The 22,824-nt window shown below is 45.3% G+C and overlaps 1 protein-coding gene across 2 annotated transcripts in view; it reads right to left on the reverse strand.

The window, feature by feature from the left end:
* Positions 1-2,723: 2,723 nt before the first annotated feature.
* The window catches only part of LOC146811715 (interferon-induced very large GTPase 1-like), a 232,972-nt gene continuing 212,871 nt past the window's right edge, over positions 2,724-22,824 (reverse strand). For both annotated transcript variants that reach the window (XM_085618712.1, XM_085618711.1), the window contains one exon: positions 2,724-9,583. In XM_085618712.1, the coding sequence (XP_085474838.1) occupies positions 4,875-9,583 (4,709 nt within the window). In that variant the 3' untranslated portion in view covers positions 2,724-4,874. The remainder of the gene's footprint in view (positions 9,584-22,824) is intronic.

The raw sequence follows: 22,824 nt of genomic DNA on the forward strand, positions 1-22,824 counted from the left end.
TTGTCCATGGCATCAATCTGCTTCTACTCTAGGAGTAGAAGAGAAGGGAAGGAATAAAGAATAACCAAACACATAAAACACTGCACCGCTAAACTTTCAGGTGTTGGATTCTGTTTCATCAACTTTGAGTCCCCAGGTGCCAGTTTATGATGTCTGGCAATGAAGAGTTTAACAGCTGAGACCAGGCTGCTAAGACTATCGACTAGGCTCAGAAGGAAAGGGACCAGGCTGGAGGATTTCTATAAGCAAATTCACTTTACTCTCCTCTGATATAAGAGGAAGTTCCAACACTTCCACAGCTCTGCGATTGACCACTGAAAATGATGCACTCTCAGTCAAGAGGTGACTCAGGTGAGGTGTCAAGACCACTGGCATTCTGTAAGTCTAGATAAAGACCACTATAAATATAATCTAGGGGTAGTAAGTTGTCTGTTTCTTCATCATCATCCTCACCATGCAGGACCATGTGAGACATCTGAATTGCATTAAAATCAGAACTCAAAAGAGCTTGCAACCTGACAAAACACGGACATTATGTAAGTACAGTTGCTGGGGATTCATGTTCAACACAGAGAACCTTTTTGTAATAGTACTGAGGAATACAAAAAGTGATTGGGTCTGTGGGATGCTTGAATTATCCCAGTTACTGGTAATTACTCGGGCACAACCCAGTCCGTTGTTTCAGGCTAATTCGGCTTCGCACTTCAGGCGGGAATGTTCCTATAGTATCAGGACCTAGGCTGATTTGCATATGGCTGGGTCTAATCTGAGATGGCATGGTGGGCAAAAAAAGATGGACTGAGATGCGATCAGTGGTTAAAATTAATTCAAGCATTCCTCCCATCACTTTTTTTGTTTACTTCAGTGCAATGGGTATGCCCAGACATGTTATCCTGTGCTCATTGTGCCACTGAAACCAAGTTGGACCTGACTGAAGAACCCCAAATTGGGCGAAACCATGCTTGGGTTGCCTATGTTCTGGTTTAGAGAGACAATTTTGAAAGTTCAGGCTGGAGTTTTCCTGATCAGGGCTGATATGCATATGATTGGGTCTAATCTGAGTTGGCATGGTGTGGAAAAAAAATGATGGACTGGGATTTTATTATTTATAATTTTTATCTAGCGCTAGCTAGATCCGGGGGTATCAGAGTGCTTTACAGAGTCAAGAGCCAGGTTATAATCCAGTCACTTCGTAAATGACACATAACAAACTAAGATCATGTACAAACAAACAGTAAATACACACGGAAATATTTGGTAACGTGGGTGGAATACAATATGTACATGGACAGCAGCTGGGCCCTGAGGGCGGTAACTGTTTAATGGGCAAGTCGCCCGTTTGGGTCCAGTGAGAGGAATACCTACAAGGCAGACGGAGGCAGCAACAGAAATAAACAGCCAACAAATTAATGGGTTAAAGGGAGACTAATGTAACTGAGGTCCAGAAATTGTTCCAGTATTTGTTGAAGAGATGGCGTTGTAGGTCTCTTTTGGAGCAACTGAAGGAGATGTGGCTCTGAGTGATTCCCAGTATCTGAGATTAATTGAAGCATTGCATACATCACATTATTTTAGTGATAGTACAGCATTATAGAAGACAGACTCTCACTGATGATGGATCTAGCTTCACAGTAGGCACAGGCGAAATTGGTATCTAAACTGCTGCAGTGGACAATCAGTGGGGCATCAACCAGTGAGGCCTTCGATAGAGGCATGTCCCGGTGCATGATGTGGCTAGGGCAGACTCCAAGAAGATTAGTCAGCGCAGAGAAAGGCCATGCCGGATGAATTGCAACTTGAGACTCCGAAGGCTCCTTGGGGCCGGAAGAAACAACAGAGAGAGGTGGAGTAGTACTGAAAATTTGCTGCATAATCTCTTGGAAGAATCCAACCTAGGTCTGAAGCAGGCAGGGGAACTCAGAGCGCATCTTTTCCAGGATTGGGATAGGTTCAAAGGGGAAAATGAAGCTAAGGTCTGGTCCTATGACTTCCAGCTAGATGAGTTCTCCCACAAACCGGAGCATCTAGAAGTCGAGGGCTCTCGCCTATGTTTTTTGTCCTTCGACTTTGACTTACCTAACATGGGTGAACAAGGCTTTGTTTTATGTGTTTAGCCATGTATGGTTCTGCTTCATGCTCACCTTCGGGTGCATATGGGAGCATATGTTACAGCACTCAGAGTCATGTTTGGCCCCAGGGCTCCACAGACAAACATTGTGCAGTTCCATCATTGACATCGCTAACGAAACATACAAAATGATTTAAAGCCTGTAGACTTTTTAGTGGCATTCCTGCTATACAACCAGAATATATATAATTTTGAAATATTAGTTTAGTAAGATCAGCAAGCAGTGGTGGCACCTACAAGTGTCTCTGTGTCATCGTATCCAGGGAGAGATGGAGTCACACAGAAGGCCGGTGGTACAACTTACCGGGGCTTAGGAGCTATTAAAGCTTTTCGAGATCCAATCTGGCACCATGAACGATTCAAAAGGTAAGGAATATAAAGATAGTAGCATCTATCAGAAAAACATACATGATTCAGACAGTCCTTTGATGTGGAGTGAGGAGGAGGTCTGGTGCAGTCTATAGTGCACTGTATTAATATATAATTCAACATTTATATTTGAGTGTACATCAAACTGGCATGGTAATATTTCAGATCGAAATATCAACAGAACACAATAAAATTATAGTAAAGAATGTAGCACTGAAAAAAAAACTTGCGTGACTCAACTTTTATTGAATTACAGAGGGTTAAAATACTTCAGAAAGCATCTAATTGATTATTTTTCAAGTGATTTGTATTGCATAAATCAGGATCATACACTAAACAGCAATTACAAAGGCATGATTACATACAAGGAATGTATTTGCATGATAAAGAAATAAGTAAATCCCATTTATCTGATAGGGTACAGGAGTCATTACAAGTAGGATTCAAGGATGGTGGATGATGCAAGAGGATTGCAGACAGTATGAAGTTTGGGGAGATATTATTATACTGTACAACACAAATTAATGTAATGAACAATAAAAAGCACTCCAAATATTAAAACGTTCAGATGCTGCCTGAAGTCCACAAAGTCAATTGATGATATCAGTTTATCCATGACTTTATCATCTCTTTGTACCATTGAAAATAATAATGTTTTTTTTTGTCCTCCCTCTTTCAGCTCTTCTGGAAGAATGATCACAATAAAATAAGGAACAATCCTAATAAAATGGAGAAATGTCTTGAATAATCCATGAGGCTGCCATATCAGTATCTCGCTTCACCAAAGTCAGCATCTTATTTTCTAATCTATCTTTTATTTTGGACAAGAACAGATTAATAAAGCTGAAAAACAGACTTCTTTACTCTGGTAGGTATATGAGGTTAGATACTGCATTTTTTGTTGGGGGATTCTAGAATAACAACTTTTTGTCCAAATACCACAATCACAGAAATTACTCGTATAGTAAATGTAAGAAGGTTATAATGTAAGCTAAAATGATCATCACCATAAACTACAAGGGGCATCTGGCAGGAACACTGCTCCTGTGCTTTTGTTACAAGGGGACGATTTTGCAGCACTGCTGCAAATCCTGCCCCCAGTGAAAAAAAACGCCCCCCACGGTCCAAAACCAGTCCCCATCCTTCCGACCCGAAAACGCCCGGTGCCCGCTACTGCCAGTCCGGCCCTGATTGCAATCAACTGAAGAGCCCTTGACGCTTGCTCATTTTTGGCCCAACTCCAAAGGCTTTTGTGCATTGAGGTTCAATTTAAATGTACAACTGAATAGGTTAACTACCTTCGGTAACAATATTTCTGGTTGATACTTAATCTTCCTGTAATTTCACACTTTACTAACTTAGATTTTCATTAGAGGCTTCATACCTGCTGGAAAAACCTATCCTTACAATATCTCTCTAGTGCCTCCAGCAATCTTACACATTGCAGGAGCAAATTGTTCACATGCAGCACTTGTTCACATCGGAATGAGGAATAACCGGCACTCAGCAAGTTACTCTCCATTTGGAGGTGCTCAACTTTTAATTGGGTGCAAATTGCACACTGCTACAAACCGAAGTTAGCAGGTGCACAATTTAAAGCAGATTTTTTTGCCTCATCATGATCGTCCAACAATTCAGCAGGGCTCATGTTTGGTCGGTTACACAATGACAAGAGTTTGGCGGATGAAATACTGCGTCACAAGCATGACAAGTATACAGTGTGCCATATTACAAGTGCATGATACTCAATGGCACTTATAATACGGCAGACGGGATATCCGTTACGTTTCTGACAGAGCTTCCCATCTACCAAACTCTAAATTAGGCCCAAAATGAATATAAACCTTTTCCCCGTTCATTGGACATATGCAAATGCTTTTGGTAAAATGCTAAAATCAAGTTGTGAACGTACTTTTGATTTTCACTAGACAAATCTGACCAAGATAAATGGAATTTTAGGTAGGAGTTGTAACCTTGTAAATAATGTCTTTACATGTACTTAGCAACAAATGCGTGACTGTTACCCAATCATTCACTGTAATGAATAATGCTTTCAAAATGTTTACTATTTTGGCAGATTGTCAATTGCCTGGCAGTCTGTTTCATGCCTGTTCAACTGGACTTCAATTGCCATTGGTGGAGTTTTTCCTCAAATGTATTATTGCCTCTACATGGGGAGCACAATGAGGCAGAACATTCTTTGCAGGGAAGTATAGGGCTTTGCCTCATGGGTTCATCTTCAAACGTAAATAGTTAGGTATGTTGTGTTACCAAGGTGCCACTTGGGATCTACTGAAGGTCATGGCTTGGCTACTTAAGTTTATGCAATAACATCATAATATATCCAGCAACTACAACAGTTGTGTTGCTTCCATTATTATTTTATGTCAAATACTTCCTTTATACTTTCTAGGGCTTGCTCTTTAGTTAGTTTTTTCCAGTCCTCGGGAAGATCAGAGGGCCTGGCAGCGTATTTCTCTGCTAACATTTCATTAAACGTTTTGAAAACAAACTTCCAGTAATCAGAGGAACTAACGCTGAGATCTGGCTGAATATTCCAATTAGGATAAAATGATCTGTAATCACTGAAGGGATGAAATATCCCCTCAGTGTCTGAATTTGCAAACAATCTCTTGGAAGCTACCTGGGATGAACACAATGAAGAAGTAAGTTTTTGGGAATTTTTGTTTCTCGTTCTACCTAATCCCTGAGGACGATGGATGGTTGCAAAATGCTCTTCATGTTTCTTGCCTCCTGCCTCACAGGGCACTTTACAGAAGGGACATTGAACTCCGCACCCAAATACTTTCTTAAACAGCTCATCTTGTGGACTGAAGGTCAGTTTTGAGAGCTTGGCATGGATTTCATAGGCGTTCAGCTCTGACACAATGCTTTGCTCCACCTCTGTGAGAAATAACAGGATATTGTCGGAAAACTCCTTAATATTGGATGTGTTCTGAAAAATTATAGCCTGTAAACTATCCTTGGAGATCACAAGTTCTTCCTGTAGTAACTGACAAAAGTTTTCCAAGAACCTAGAGATTGTGTCAAAACAGTGGTTTTCTGAGTTGGTGAGAATATTTCTGATTTTCTTGAGGATGATGAACAGGATATTTTTTTCGAGGTCTCCGAAGGCTTCACTGTCTTTGTAGTGATCTAAAATATGATTCCTAATCCATCGTTTGACAAAAGCTTGATAATGAATCATATACTCCACGTAATCCTCACAAACGCTTTTCTGCAGCAGCTCCTGCAGTATAGTATATTGAAAAAACATTCGGCTGCTGTACTTTTTTGCTTGTCCGCTTGTGAGGATGTCATCCACTATGTCTAAGCCAAGCCTGTTATTAATGTGGTCTTTCAGGGCTGGCTTCAGGCACAGCTCACAGAAATCTTGAGCTTTGTTTTGACATTGATCCTTCTGTAAGTAAAGGTCTTTGAAGGTGGAGGCATACTGAGGTTTAACTTTGGCCAGGCCGAGACGAGGGTCATTCTCCCTGTTGTATTGTTCATGCATTGCCTGAAAATCCTGTGATGCTTGCCATAAGATATGAAGCTTCAAGTCTACTTCAAAGCAATGACTAGTCTTGAGTTTTAAAGTAGTCTTGTCTTGCAGTCTTTCATTGATCATATTTAGTAATTCTCTGCAATAGTTTTCATCATAGTCCCCTCTAGAGCCACTAACAAAGTTATTACATGCTACTGTTAAGGACATAACAAGATCAGCAGTTTTATTCCAGTAGTCACTTCCAAATAATCTTTCCTTTAATTTTTCGGTGAAGTACCTGCTTTGAAAATGCTCTTTTTTTAACGTGAAGGGTTGCCCTCCAGATTCTAAATTGTGGGCTGTTTGAATCATCACATTCATTGCACTTCCGCGGAATTTCAAGTCTTTTACGAGTTGGCGGTACATATCTTCAGCTACGTTCCGCTTCTCTGAAAAGTTAAGTGGTAACTCTTCAAGTGCCTGAGCCCACATTGTTTCAAATTCTCTCTCTAGTTCCTCATCCTCCAATGGACAATGTCTCTTCCTGCAATCATCTAAAAGTCGCACCACTTTCTCCTCAATAGTCTTTAAATACACTTGCTGCAGATCTTTCAACTTGTCTTTCCCTTTCTGGATCCGAATTGTTTCTTCCCACTTCCTTCTTACATAATTTTCAAGTTCATTTCTAAGACAGTGTGTGCTGTTGATAAAATCCTCTCTGTATCTTTCTATCAGGTTCAAGTTTTCAGCTCCACTTTCAAAATATGTTTGCAAAGAATCCAACGTCGTCCTTTCTCCAGTGAAAAGTTTCTGGGCTGATTCTGCTTCCATGTTATGAAGTATGCTTTTATTAAGCTCTATTGATGACTGATTTTGTATTACAGATTCCTTACCAGTCACCCAGAGATGCATCTCCTTGCGAAAGGCCCATTCCCACCGACTGTACTCAGTTGAAAGCTGGTTGTAGGCTTCGGCCACCAGGCTGTTCCTGAAGCTAAAGATGAAATTTTCATGTTTTACAGCATTCCACAAGCTCTTTACCCACCCCTTAAACTGTGGTATTTTCATGGCAGCTTCCTTCTGTAAACGTTCCTCAATGAATTGAAACAAGTATTTCTTGAGCTCATGAACATTTTCGCTGTACCCTAGATTCACCGGAGCCATGGGAGGGACACCGTGCCAGAGGCCCGGGATGTACCAATTGTGCTTATCAGGATCATACTCCATAATGTCAGAAAAAGTAATTTCCTTGTTCAGTTTCTCCATCCTGGCAGCTGCTTTTGTCATTTTATCTAGCTGATCCAGGAGATTTTTCCTGTCCCGCATGTTTTGCTCATAAGCTGATATGTCACTGACATTCTGATGCACAAACTGACAGTTTGGCTTTTTCCCAACACGCACCATTCGGAGAAAAGAATGAACCACAATCTGCAGAATATCCTTCATTTCAGTGGCATTCTCCATTGCCATGTTGATGATGGTGATGTCACTTAAACCAATCACCAAAGTCGCCAATTCGTTGTCGTGCTCATAGCTGTCCTCCAGGGTCATCAGTTCAGGGGCTTTTAAGCCTTCTGTGTCTATGACCAGGATGAAGTCACAGCCCAGCCTCTTCCTTAGCTTTGCTTTCACTTTTATCAATAACATGAAGGCACCTCGTGTACATCTGCCGCTGCTCACTGAGAACTGGAGTCCAAACATAGTGTTGAGAAGAGTAGACTTCCCAGTGCTCTGGACCCCCAGCACTGTGATAACCACCATTCGGCACTGGTCCCCAAGCTTTTTATCAAGCTCCGTCAGCACATCTGTCACCCACTGCAGCGGGATATTGGAAGCATCGCCGTCAATCAGTTCGAGTGGAAACCCTTCCACCAAAAGATCTGCAGCAATGCTAGGCAACTTAGTAAACTGTCTATCTTTTTCTTTAATTTTCTTTTCCTTAACCATGGAACATTCAGCCTCATAGAACTGCCCCATCTCACGCACAAAGTGCTCGACCCCTAGGGAATTCGCAGATATTTGTCTATCCAATTCTGCTAGATCTTTGGGATCACTTGAGGCATCTTTAGACTTTTCTTTATATTTATCCCTCAGATTTGAAAGGCTACTTCTAGCAACTGAATCTAGTCCAAATTTCAACCATTTCAGAAAATACTGTTTTTCTACTTTAGGTAGTTGTCCTATGCCATCGATAAATGTTACCATACCACCTGAAAGATCACATTTATTCTGCTCACTACGGATTTTCAGTAGTTCATTATTCAGCTGACATTTATAGCCTTCTGTGTCGGTTTTTCCTTGTCTATTCAATCGACAAAGTTCCTTTTCTGTTTTAGCCAGTTTTTTCCAAGGCTCGCCTTGTAGCTTCATCACTTCCTTCTTGTATTGTGCAACATCTTTAATTTTTTCAGTGATGTCTTTGGCATACTCTTTGGCTGACTGGCATGAACTACAGTCCTCGTCTACCTTAATTCCTAGTTCACGTGCAACGGCAGCCATTTCTTCCAGAGTTATGCCTTTTGGTGAAAGCCTTACTAGCCTTTCTATGGCAGACTGGAGTTTCATGACAAACATTGCATCATTTATGCTTCTATCTTTGTTCAAAATTCGTGACTGATCTATTTTCAGATTTTTTGTCAATGTATTAAGACTTTTGAAGGTTTTCTCAGTATGAGCAGTCTGGGAATTAACAATAAAGTAGAATTTTTTTTCTGTGCTTATAGATGAAAGTAAGGCATATTGTCTGTCACTAATCTCTTCAATGTATATAAAGACAGCAGACGATATCTCTGTTAAAAAGCTGAACTGCAACCAGTGGGACTGAATGTCCCCTCTTAGGTTTGCAAAAGCAACAGGCTCTGGGGAAAGTTCATAATTTTCTTTTCCACCAGGAAAATACCAAGAAATCTCTACTAAGCCATCAGAAATTTTACGGGGAAAATTCCCCGATTTCATGTCCCAGTGGATGAAGATGTCATGGTACTGCTGAGGGGGACTGAGGACTTCATTCAGAATCTTTGACTTAGACAGGCTTAAGCTCCCGAGACGTACAAATGAAATCGTTGGCATTGGTATGAGTGCCAGGCTTTCTTCCCTGAACCCTTTGCAATCTCTTAGGGACTGAGGTCTCCATTTTCTTACAATGTCCCTCATGGCCCACAGAAAGAATGTGCATTTGGTGGCATCACAAGGAGGCAGCACCAGGGGAAGAGCAAACTGGCACATGGACATTTTAAGTAGAATCTCTTGTTGCAAAAAGCTATCTGAGCAAAGCAGGAGGGCATGGAGGACATCAAGGGGGTTAAAAGATTGCTCAGAGATATTTTCATCATGAATGTTACTGAAGTCAAGTTTGTTATTCTCTTTATGTAATTGTTCGTCCAGTGGACTGGAGGTAAGACTTGTGTTTCTTGCTGTTATATTCAGGGCCAAGAGCTTATTCAGGAAGTGCCAGGGCATATCTTGCAAAGTTCGGCAGGTGCACATACTTTCTCCTTCTGGACCAGTTTCAAGAACATCACTCAGCGTTAGCTGTCTTCTTCCATAGTAGCGTTTCAGGTGCAGTCTAGCTAAGACCGAATCCAGTTCATTTACTTTCTCTGTCAAAAGAAAAACAATGGTTGTTAATTTGCTTGCTAAACTGATTGGACTTCACTGTCATATGAGTTCTCACCATAAAGAAACATTTCCCTGATAAGAATGCAGAAGCCCTTCTCTAGAAAATCACATTCAACCATCGTCAAGACCATTTTTTGTTGTTGTTGCAGTTTTACATAGCGCAAAGTTGGCTCAATGGTATTAGAGCGCATTACATGACGAACCAGATGTGGCACGGGGGGAATACGTGATTTGCCCAGAATCCAAGAATGTGGAGCTGAGGCTAGCATTCGGGTCTGGTTCTAAAGTCGGCAGCTCTAACCACTAGGCCACATCTCGTCCGTTACTCAACCTTTTCTAATTGATTATTAGAATATAATCAGTATCAAAAACATAAGGTCACTGACATTGGTGTCTTCTGGTAATGACAACCGTAAGTATATAACCTCCCTGTTGTCATAACTAAACCATTTTTATATAAAACATACACATAGTGCTAAATATTCAAATGACTCTGAATCTTTAAGCATCTAAGCAATGTCGTGGGATGATTCACAAACCACTCTGTTTTCCAGATGTCATCTTTAATAACATTTTCTTTCATAGGACATGTTTGAAAGAGACCCATTTTAGGGAAACAAATGAGAGTGTTTAAAGGCTGTTGCCCATACCTTATTATTGGGGCTGGGGAATATAGTTCATGCAGTTTATTTTCTCTGGCGGTGTTGTACACACACTTTATTTTTATGGGGTGGTACGGTGCATGCACCTTTCTGTGTTTTTGGTGAGTTCTGCACGCACTTTAATTTTTGGGGGTGTAGTCCATACACTATTTTTGGGTTGCAGCATGTGTAATTTATAAGTCTTTAAAAGATTGAATGACTTACATTATTTTCCTTCATCATATTTTCAAGTTTTTGTTGAGCTTTCTTATTTATTATTAATTCGGGTATTGCTTTAATGATACTCTATAATATAGTCACCTTCATCCAAATGCCCATATGTGTTGGGCTTTTAGAAGAACTAGAGTTATTCCAGCACACCCAGCGAGTGAAAGACGGGCCCCTGGAGATTTCTCTGCTAATGAAGGGAACGGCGTGCAGTGTGCCTTGTCTACGCCGCCTTTAAGCAGGGCGTCTGCCCGCATAAACCAGCAGAATGCTCCAAAGTACCTTTCAGTACGAGCACACATGTTAATAAAGTGCCTAATTTTAAAAGTGGGCTACAGGTATTTCATTCTCAAGAGGTCATTCAGGATAAGTTTAAAAGAACGCTTCCAGCTATTATGTGCTCTATAGAGAGCGGTGTATTTTTTTAAATCACCGCAATTGCCTAGGTTAGAAGTCATGCAAGCAGTTGTTATTAGTGAAGGTGGTGGGGCTTAGAAATATATGGATTAAGATTCTTGCCACAAACAGGGCCTTAGTGGTGTTAAGATGCGTAAAGAGGTAGATAATACATTTGTAGGTAATGTTATGTCACACAAAGATGTTTTTGCTGGTTGGAAAATGGGTTTGGGTACCGGATGAGGCAGAAACAGAGCTAGGTAGTTTAGGTCAGGGCGATCTCAGGACCACAGCCTCTGCAGGTTTGGTGGCTTGCAGAGCATCGAGGGGAGAATGTTGCATGGCTCCATCAGATGCAGTGATGACCAGCTGGCTGGATTTGAAGCAACCTGGGTGGACCATCCCGACAGCGTGGGAGAAGAAGTTTTCAGCAAAGTCAGTTCCAGCACCCAAAAAGGTGGGTTGGAAGCGTTTTGATGGGGGTGTAGGGGTTGGTGAATGTCATGGTGTGAGTGCAGCTTGTGTTGAAGGGGGAAATGATTTTGAATGTGAGTTGGATTATGATGATGAGGATGAAGATCTGGAGGAGGGTGAAATTTCTTACTGGCAAAAACCTAAAGAGTTTTAAAAAGCTGAAGGAGCAAAAAAGGGGGGAGCGCTAATATTGTTCCCAAAAGTCGTGCGTTGCAGGAGGGGGATTCTCGAGCAGATTTGAAGGACAGAAGACGGGGAGTAAAGAGGGAGCAAGAAAGGGCGGTAGAAGGCATATATCTCCCGAACCATCAAGTGCATTGAGAACATGTGAAAGTCAATGGTGGTGAAGCTGGAGGAGTAATAGCGTAAGGGAGCAGCTCAAAAAAAGCAAACAGGGTGTAAGGGCCAAGTCCAGTAGATAAAAGCGTAAGTACTCAATTCATAAATGTGGAGTTGGAGAAATCAGGTAAGAAAAATGTGGAGATCGATACAAATGAAGATAACAAAACAAGAGGTGCATTGACAAAACAGATAACTTGGGTTTTGAAAAGAGCAATCAGAAGAAGAGGTGGTAACGAATAAATCTGATTGATTAAAATGTTTACCTTACATGGTGTTTTCTATGTCACTGGGGGTACTGGTGAACATTGCGATCAAGAAGAAAATTTGGAGGGGCGATTTTGTGGATGTATACAACTTTTAGATAGAGAAATACAGTCTAAGGAGGGTTCTAGGGCAGAAGCATGGGAATTGGCAAAAGACCTAGGTGCCCACAACGATTGACACCTGAGACATCGGCATTTTTAGTATTTGCCACAGTCTACTGTGGGAGGTTTCCTGAGTGGGCGGTGTCCATATTTAAGTATATTGATACTATTCGTAAGGCCCGCACAGAGTTTGGGGCTTTTGCATGGTTACACTGTGGCTCCGGCGGCGGCTCAGCTCAGAACTGTGTGACTCTGGGCAATAGCTCACTTAATTTCCACTACGGCCCCCAGCGCCTTGAGACCCGTAAGGGTGAGTAGCTGCGCTATATAAAAACAGACTTACATTTTTACATATGAAGAGTTTCGGACTAGGATGGTTCTCATTCCGGATAAACTATGGGGAGAAGGGGACAATGAGTTATGGGTGCAATAGATGTACCCACAGAGGCCTCCTCCTACCATGCATACTACAAGTGGTTTGGCAGTAACACATCGTCCTTTTCTCAAAAACCCACCCCAGGGGTGGTGGGTACATGGGGAACAAGACAAATTTCCAATTCAGGTGCCTGCTGGAGTTTCAACAGTGGCTACTGTCCATGGAACCCTTGCAAATACATGCAAAAATGTTCAAATGTGGGGGAAAACATGCGATCCTCCAATGTTTTGCCAGCTTAGGAAGTAGGGCACAGGGCAGAGGTAGAGGTGGATCCTTTCAATCTAGTTACAAAGGCTTTTACTCCGATTACATTAGAAGTGATGGAGCAGGTAAAGCAAAATTTTGTATACCTGCTCTATTTTGCATGAAAATACTAATTACGTAATCGATTTATATTTTAATTTGAATTAACTGTTTGCTGTGTTATACTAACCAACAACATGCATTTTTGGTAAACACAAATTACACGTGGGACTCATTGCTATTTGCATGGCAGAATAACTTAATGACTAAATATGGTACGCATATTAACAATAGGAGATGTGGTAATAGAAAATTGCATGATTTATGTTGCTTTTGTGACGTTTTGCGTTCCTGTAAGGACCGAATGGTGAGTAGTATTTTTTTTTTTTTTTTTTAAACCGTTTATTACAGATCTTAAAAGTATACAAGTATGGGCCTACAACCTTCCGGCCGGCCGCTAGCAATAGTGGAGCACACGACATATATACATGGAACACGTGGCATTAATGGAGGATCATTTCTCAATAGATAACAATGTAGAAAAGCCACAGCATCCAGGCCCCACTATGCGGTTTCATTTTAAATTAAGAACAACAAGAAAACCACACCCACAAGGCAACCCACAATCGAAAATAGCAGCATGTGCTCCCCTAGAGGGGGGATCCCAACTATCCGTAGAAATCTAGAGAGGGGGAAGAGAGCAGAGCGAAGACTGGGGGAACCCAATGCCCAACAGCAAGGGAACGAGTCGGCTAGGGGGATGGGGCCGGCGAGGTATCAGGCAGCAACGGCGGTGCACAAATACCCCCGCGATTTGCGTTCCAGGGGCCCCACACTTTCACCCATGTCCCAGGCTTACCCCTCGCCACATACACCACTTTTTCGCGAAACATGCACCAGTCCATGTGTTCTTTCCAGGCCGAGACCGTCGGGGGCCTCTGGGATCCCCACAGTTGAGCAATATCACGCTTGGCGACCATATATCCCAGAGTCACCCACCACGTCTGCGGCGCTGAGTAATCAGTCGGTTCCCACACATTCAACAGGCATCTCCTCGCTTCAGGCAGCAGCGTCACATGCGTAACCAGACGCAGCACCTCATGGACCCCACGCCAAAACCCCTCTATCTCCAGGCACTCCCACAAAATATGCATAAAGGTCCCCAAAGCACCACACCCACGCTTACATAACCCATCTCCGGCATAGCCCATACGCAGAAGCTTCGGCCCCGTCATGTAGACCCGGTGGAGTATCTTGAGCTGGACGAAGCGAAGGCGAGCTGGTATGGCCACCTCCTTCGGTGAGGCCACCGCGGAGGTCCAGTCCTCGTCGTCCAACTCCAGCCCGTCAGCAACCCAAGCCGCACGAAGGGCAGTCAACAGGCCCGAGCGGTCGTTTATTAGCTTTTTATATATAAGTGAGATCGTGCTGTCCGGGACATGCCCATCCAGCACTCTATCTTCTAGGGGGGAGTATTCCGGGATGGAGGCAACATCCGTGAAGACGGAACCCAGCGCATGACGGACCTGCAAATACCGGAAGTATTCACTGCCCCGCAACTGAAATTCCGTCTGCAGCATATCGAACGTTTTAAATCCTCCCCTCGTCCAAAGATCCCCCACTTTACTGATACCTATCATATCCCACTTCTCAAAGCCCTTAGAGGTCCACAGGGACCCTAACCGCTCAGACGCGTATAGTGGTGATGCCCGGGTCAAACGGTCCTTCCACCCCATAGCTGCATTGGCCGCGTGCCAGACTTGCACCATGACACGCGTGGGGCCCGTCAGACGAGCGTCAGGCGCGCTAGAGTAGAGCGCTCGATGGTAGTCGCCACCTGGCAGGAGCATCTTGTCCATTTCAAAGGCCGGATTTAAGGCGGGCCCGTAGAGGCCATGGTTAATGGCAGCAAGCTGGGAAGCCCAGTAGTACCGTTTGATATCCGGGAGGGCAATCCCCCCGTCAAACCATGGGAGCGTCAGCTTAGCCAGAGCAATGCGCGGCTTCCCGTCCCAGAACAGGAGGCGCTGCAGACTCTCCACCTCACGGAAATAGCGCGCCGGGACCAAGTCCATGGTGTTCTGCAAAGCGTATAGGAAGCGCGGCAGAGACATCATCTTGAACAATGCCGCCCGGCCGAGCGGCGAAAGCGGCAGGCGCCGCCATCGTGCGACATCTACCCGCAGACGCTGGAGGGGGGGAAGCAGATTCCGTTCATATTGGGCCTCCGGGTCCAAAGTGATGAAGACCCCCAGGTACCGAAATCCCTGCGGGGCGATCTGGATCGGACAGCCCCGCGGGAGAATAGGAGCCTCCCCAGAGAGAACATACACACACGATTTAGCCCAATTGATGACGAGACCGGAGTAACGACCAAACGAGTGTAAAACATCAACTAGGACTATAAGTGATTTACGTGGGGAGGCTAGGTACAGAAGGATATCATCAGCGTATAGGGATACGCGGTCTTCATACTCGGGGGTCCAACGGAGACCACGGATGGAAGGCTCCCACCGCAGCCACTCCGCCAGGGGCTCCAGGGCAAGCGCAAAAAGAAGCGGCGACAGGGGACAGCCCTGCCGTGTGCCCCGGCCCAGCTCAAACGGGGGCGATAGTCTTCCGTTCACGACCACCTGTGCCAATGGGCCCGCATACAGCAATTTGACCCAACTGATGAATCCTGGGCCGAACCCGAACTTAGCAAGCATCGCCCAGATGTATGGCCACTCAAGCGTATCAAACGCCATGGTGGCGTCTAAGGACGCCAGAATGGACGGTTCCCGTATGAACGGGACACGCGCAAGCACCCCATGCAAACGCCGAAGATTAGGGGCTGTATTGCGATGGGGAATGAAACCAGACTGGTCCTGATGAACCAGATCTCCCACCACACCGACCAGCCGATTGGCAAGCACCTTAGCGAGAATTTTAGGCTCCACATTCAATAGTGAGATAGGCCGATAAGAAGTAACCCGATCTCGAGGTCTCCCCTCCTTGTGAATCACAACGATAGTAGCCAGACGCTGGTCAAGCGGGAGGGAGCCCTCCGAGTGGGCCGCAAGGAACATTGCGCGGAGGTGAGGCGCCAATGTATCCGGTCGCAGCTTGTATAGCTCAATAGGGATACCATTCGGGCCCGTGGCCTTGCCAGAAGCGACCGAGCGTATGGCGAGGGCAATTTCGTCGGAGGTGGGAGCCGCGTCCAGCAACACCCTGTCCTCCCCGGACAGGGAAGGCAGTGCGATATCTCTGAGCAAGGCACGGGAATCCTCTTCCGAGCAAGAAGAAACCGGGGAATACACCTCGCGGAAATATTCCGCGAAGGAGGAGACAATTTCCTCTGGTTCAGTCACACACACACCATTCGTTTTCTCAATCAGTGGGACTACACGATTCGCTCTTTCCTTTTTATCCAACCACGCTATCAGTTTACCAGCCTTATCACCCACATCATACAGCCGCCCCTGTTGCTCTCTACTAAGGCCCCTGGCCGCCTCCGTAACGAGGGCCCTATACGCCGCCTGCTTGAGCTGGAGGACATGTAGTGCCGCGTCAGTCACCCCATCTTCTAGATTACCCTCCAGCTCCGCTATTTCAGCCTCCACCCGGGTCACCTCTTCCCGCTCACGCCTCCGGGCGTGGGAAATAAGGGATAGGGCCTCCCCTCTAAGCACTGTTTTAAAGGCCTCCCACAGGGATATAGCTGAAGGCACCGACCCCGCGTTCTCCTCGAAATAGCGCTGGAGGGATTTAATCAAGTCAGCGCGAATGGTGGGGTCACGCAGGTACCAGGAGTTGATTGGGACCACCCTACTCTCAGCCCTCGGAAAGACATCAACATGCAACAATAGCGGGGAGTGATCCGAGATACCCCGTGCCAAATGGCGCACCTCCCCCACCCTCCCAACATGGGCCGCCGGGACAAGGACATAATCAAGCCGTGAGAGACTACCATGGGCCCCCGAGTGGAACGTGTATTGCAACTGTGTGGGATGTTTTAAGCGCCAGCAGTCCACTAATCCCAGTGTATCCAAGAGGCCGGATAGCCACGCCTGTGCCCGGGGGAGGTCCCTAGGGGGGTGACGATCCACAGTTCCAGAAACCACCGCGTTGAAATCCCCTCCCACCACCAGAAGCCCCCCAGGAAGGCCAAGGAGGAGGCGCCCCAGATCTGCAAAGGTGGTCGACTGCAACCCCGGTGGGACGTACACTGACACGAAAACAATCACTTTGCCCTCCATTCTCCCCACCAAGACAGTGTAACGTCCCCTGTCATCATGGAGCACCTCATCAATTTCTAACGGGAGCGAGTTCTTTACCATGATACCCACACCCCTCGAGCCTGACGTGAAGCCCGAGTGGGCCACAAGGCGGTAACCACGCCGATTCATGGCGCAGAAGGAATTGCCAATAAGGTGTGTCTCCTGCAGGAAGACCACATCAGGCGAGAGTCGCTTCAGATACTGTAGGACCACACCTCGTTTGATCCTGTCCCCCAGTCCATTAACGTTCCAAGACAACAAAGTCAATTCCCTACCCCCCATCATACACAAAAACCATCATCTGTCCCCCCAAGAGCACAGTAGAGCCTACACAAAGAAAGGGTTGCCTCGTGAAAATAACAAACAACGCCCCATCCCTACCCACCCCCCCAACAAAACTCCCCCCTCCCTGCACCCCTGCATGAGCCCAAACAGCCCCCCCAATGTGCAGTGTGCCTGTCGCCCCATAGATAGGTAAACTAACTAGACCCCCAGAGGAGGAGGGAGAACCCCCAAGAGACCCCACACAACCTCCATAGGAGGGGAAATTAAACAATCCGACGTATAGTCAAGAAATGGCATCAGTTTTGTCCCGAGCGAGGCCTAATATTAGTCCCTCAGTCTTGATCCGGCGAGCCCTCTCCCCCGGCCGCTCCCCCCCCGCCACTCCGATCCCGATCTCTAGGCAGAGTATCCAACCAGTCTCCGGCCGCTTCGGGATGTTCAAAAAAGTGTGTGCGACCTTCCACCTCCACTCGCAGCTTAGCGGGAAAGAGCATGGCGTACTTGATGTTTAGGTCCCGAAGACGGCGCTTGACACCAAGGAAGCTTAGTCTCTGTTTCTGGACCGCAGGGGTGAAATCAGGATAAAAGTTAATGTCCATATTATCAAGTCTAAGCGGTCCCTGTAGTCTGGAGGATTGCAGGATAGCGTCTCTGTCCCGAAAATTAAAAATCCGGGCGATGAGAGGTCTCGGAGCGGCTCCGACCTTAGGCCGTCCCCCGGGAACCCTGTGGGCTCTCTCCACAGCGAAGAATTTACTCAGCCCCCGTGGCTGGAGATGGTTGACGATCAAGTCCTCCACGAAAAGGTCCGCCGCCGCCTCCTCACGCCCCTCAGGCACCCCGATGATACGGATATTGTTACGCCGGGCCCGACTCTCGGAGTCCTCCAGGCGACGATCCATTAGCGCACTCGTCCGAGCAAGTCGGCGCACCTCCGTTTGCAGGGCCGCCACATCTGTCGTAAGGCCCGATGCGGTGTGGGCCAAAGAATCAACTCGGTCGTTGGTCTTGGAGAGATCGGCCCTTATCAGGCCAACATCCACGAGGACCGAGTCGATCTTCTGCGCCAGTGTATCAAAGCGCTGGCCCACAGAGGCCTTCATCTCGGCGATGGCGCCCATGACATCCCGCAGAGTAAGATCCGTGGGCAGATCGGGGGCATCAGTAGGACCTTCAGGGGACTTGCGGGGCACCTCAGGAGATCCCTTCTGGAGGGTATAGCGATCCATGCTATTCGCCTGATGGGCTGCGCGCCGGGTCGATTTTACCTTTGCCCGATCGCCATCTTGTTTCGTGGCCATGATCCCAGTCCCCCGATCGCCCCAGCCACGTCGTGAAGGGCAGGCAAGCCGGTCCACGGGCTCCGGGGGGGTGCCACCCCAGGTCTGCAGGGCGGATCACAGCCGGCGGGCAGGCGGGGTCCCCCAGAGGTGCCACACCAACACACGAAGCCCCGAGACCCAACCTTGCAGAGACAGCCAGGAGGGTACAAAAGCGAAAGTGAAAGTGCGGGTTCCGCGAGCCACCAAGCCCTGCCCGCCGCTGTTATTCACTTCGTCACTGGATCGCCCCACAACGCAAATCCGGGGTTCGGCTAGGAGAAGGCCGCAAACCTTGATCGGTGGTAAAGTCGGTGCCCGAGGTCCAATTTGGAAGCGGAAAACGGGCGCCACCTCAGCTCGGGCTCACCAACACAGTCCCCTCATCTGAGACAGGATATGTTCAGGATAGTGATAGGAGGTCGCGGAGGTCCTCGGGAGCCTCGCACCTACGCGGCCATCTTGGTTGCGCGCTAGGCTCCTCCATGGTGAGTAGTATTGCTTTAAATGTTGCTATAAGCTAGGAAAATACTAATACGTAAAGGGATTAGTGTGGGTTTTAACATTAGAATCTTCAAATCCACATATTAATTATTCTTTGTGTTTGTTTTGCTTAAGTTGGCATTCGGGCCTACAAAGCCATGACATTCAAAATGGAGTTCGGAAGTGGCCACCGTCTTGTGAGCACGATGTCTTCTGCGCAGACTCGGATGGCTCCGAAGATCTCCAGGCAACCTCAATTCAGAGCACGGTGTTCCTGGTAAAGGATAGGAACATGGAGGACTGCCAAACTTCAGTCAGTGGAAATGGCTGGAGGAAACAATGGTCGTACATAACCAAGATTCTACAATGTTGCATGGGCATGACATCGTCTAAGGAAGTGACTCTCGTAGTCTAAGAAATGTTTCATGTTACTCAGAATTTTATTATAAAAAGGGTAGTAGAATAGAGAGGGTGGTTGAGGAGAGAGCAGATCATATCCGGAGGAGAGTGCGTTCCGTGATCGATTCGCTTGCACGAGTACCTGGTCCTTTGGAGATCATTGGGACTGTGTCGTGCCGAGCAAAGAACTTTTCCGGACTTTTGAGTCTTGGCCTGCTTCCGATTGAGACGATTGAGCAAAGAATTTGGGTTATGCAGAGCCAATTGAATTAGAGAATAACCCTGATAGCGAGAATAGGTAAATATAAAATGTCATGCAATTTGTGTTGAAAGACTGAAATTCAAATTTGATTGACCGAAATGCTAATTTAGAAAATTGAAACAAAGATTAGATAAACTAAATATTGATTAACAAAATAATGAGTTTGTGGTTCTTTATTTAGGTCACTAAAGGATTCTGGAGGTTTAATGTGTTTTAGCTGGTTCTAAATCACCATCAACCAGTCCAACTAATTGGTCCATTCGACCAAGTGGTGGAGTGCCTTGATGTTAAGGTTAAGATCCTATAGGTGTTAATGTAAATATGTATATACTGTAATACATTTTTCTTTCCTATAGGTAATAAGGTACCCCCCCAACATGTCCAGCGGATTCATCATCTCCCTGTGTGCAGATACGAGTGCGTTAGTGTGAATGTTGGTGTTATGGGCCCCACCAATTAATGCGTGTGTGAATAACTAAGTGTGATGACAGATCTTTGACGCAGGAAGGATCTGTAAAAAGTTCACCCCTTTCCGCTGGATCAGAGGCTTTGAGTTACTGGCTTAAATGTTACCCTAACAAAAATTAGGCAACAAGATGGCTTGTATATCAAGGGCCTAGGTGACGCAGGGTTGATGAAAACTTAAAATTGGCCAAGGAATATCCTAATATTGTAAAGCAGTAACTGGATAAAGAAGTAGCGGAGGGAAAGATGGCAGGTCCTTTTACATACTGGTCTTGGCCTGATTTGATGATTTTCCCACTAGGAGAAGTGCCTAAAAAGGCTGCAGGTGAATTTCGTATGATACACCATTTGTCACGTCCTCAAGGTATGTCAATGAACGGCTTTATATCAAGGAATGATGCTGCAGTACAGTTTGCTTCTATGGATGTAGCCAGAGATGTGGGCCTAGTAGCAGAGTAAACAAAGTGTGATATCAAGTCAGCCACTCGTTTGTTACCAGTTCATATGTTGCACTTTTCTTTTTTAGGTATTCAATTTAACAATTATTTGTATGTGGATAATACTCTGGCAATGGGTTGTGCCATTTCCTGTAGTTTGTTTGAGTCATTTAGTACATTTTTGTAATGATTTGTCGTATTAAAAAAAAGGCAAAGTTAGCACCCAAGCTTCAATTGAAACAGATGTAGCGTCTTTTGGGTCATTTGAACTTCACCAGCCGTGTTGTGCAAGCAGGAAGGACTTGTAGGCAGTTAGGTTTTGCTATGTCAGGAAACACATCACAGGATCAGGATTTCTGCAGCGTTAAGGGCAGACTTTGACGTTTGGTTAATGTTTTTGAAATCTTTCAATTGTGTCACTATGTGGTCTTTGGAGTTGGACTTTGTATGGATGGTACAGATTTACTCAGATGCAGCTGGCTCTAGTGGTTTTGATTTATTCTGGGGAAGCAGATGGTGTGCCAAGAAATGGCCTGGGAAGTGGGTAAAGGTGAGAAGGAGCATTGCCTTTTTTGAATTCTTCCCTCTGGTGGTTGCTCTGTCTGTATGGGGTAAGATATTGGCCAACAAAACTGCTTCCTTTGATACAGGCAACAAAACCATTGTGGTCTTGGTTAATGGACAAACAGCAAGAGATAAGCATCTTTTTAAGCTGTTGCAGAGATTAATGTTGGGATGCTTGATGAACAATATTGTCTTTAGAGCCTGTGCCAGATGCGGACAATAATATCGCAGACGTATTGTCTCATTCACAGTGGCAGAGATTCCGTGGTTTGGCGCCTGGAGCAGATGTACAGAAAACACAGGTGCCGCAAGAGGTATGGAAGCTATCTTATTGAGAATGCTTGACTTCTTTAAAAAATCCATGGGAGTGAGTACTAGAGCAGCATGTAGGGGAGCTTGGGCAGAATTTCTAAGATCTTTCTTATTCCGTAGAAATCAGGATCAATACCGTCTATGGATGCACAGAAATGATGTGTGAAGTTTCATTATGAATAACATTAATAAGAATGTTTCAGCTACCACAACTGCTGGTAAGTTAGCTGGTTTGAGTTTCTTCGGCAAGTTTTTCTGGGACTACGAGTCCTCAGCTAGTGAGTTGGGTAAGAGGATGTTTCAAGGGTGGCCAAAAGAGAAGCAGAGAGGTCAGTTTATCCGGGATCCAGTTTCAATGAAAATACTATTATGTTTGGTTAGGAATCTTTCTTTTATATGTTCATGTATTTGAGCAGTTGCTTTTTAGGTTTTGCATGTGTTGGTATTTTTTGGTGCTTTTTGAATATCTGAATTGATAGGTAGAGGCCAGTCTGGTGGTCTAAAAGTCGAGGATATATCAGTCTCTGGTGAAACAATACTGATCTTTTTGGGGTGTTCAAAAACGGAAAAAACAGGTAAGGGTACAAAAGTGGTACTTAACAAAATCCATGGACAGTGATTTCTTGGCAGGATTTCATGGCAGCACTGGGGGGCTAATTCAGGTTTTATTTTCAGGCACCAAGAGGGCTCGAGGCTGCTGCCATCATAAGTATTGGGGGTAAAGAGGAAAATGATATGCCATTTGGGTGAAGATCCTTTTCATTTTGGTACTCATTCTTTCAGAAACCGTGCTGCGTTTGAAGCAGTGACGTTGGGTTTCTCCCTCACTGAAGTTAAAGAATAGGCCGTTGGTCCTCTGAATGGTAGTTTGTGGTATATCAGGGAAATTGAGGATGCTTAACTTTTATTTTGTTTGTTAACTCTTATTTCTTTTTCAGAGTGCTTGGCTGTTCCTTTCTATTTGGATAGTTGGACACTGTTACATCAAGTAGGCAGCACACTAAGCTGAAAATCAGCCTTTTTGAAAGATTTTGCGCTTTTGCAGAGATGAAATCAAGATAGAGTGGTGGGGGAGGGGGAGTAAGAAACGAGGCCAACTAGTACCTTGGTTATCTAACTTGGTTTCTGTCAGAATGTGCCCGGATGTTTTACTACTGTACCTGGGAGAGAACAACTCAGTTCAGTTATCAGGATGGGGTCGATTAAAGACATGAATAAAGATCTTGACATTGTTGGAAAATCTGGTCAGGAACAAAAATGTTATTGACTGCTTTAGTGCCCAGAAGAGTTTGGCGGGGGCCTGTTAAAT

This window comes from Triturus cristatus, chromosome 7, assembly GCF_964204655.1.
Source record: "Triturus cristatus chromosome 7, aTriCri1.1, whole genome shotgun sequence".
NCBI lineage: Eukaryota > Metazoa > Chordata > Amphibia > Caudata > Salamandridae > Triturus > Triturus cristatus.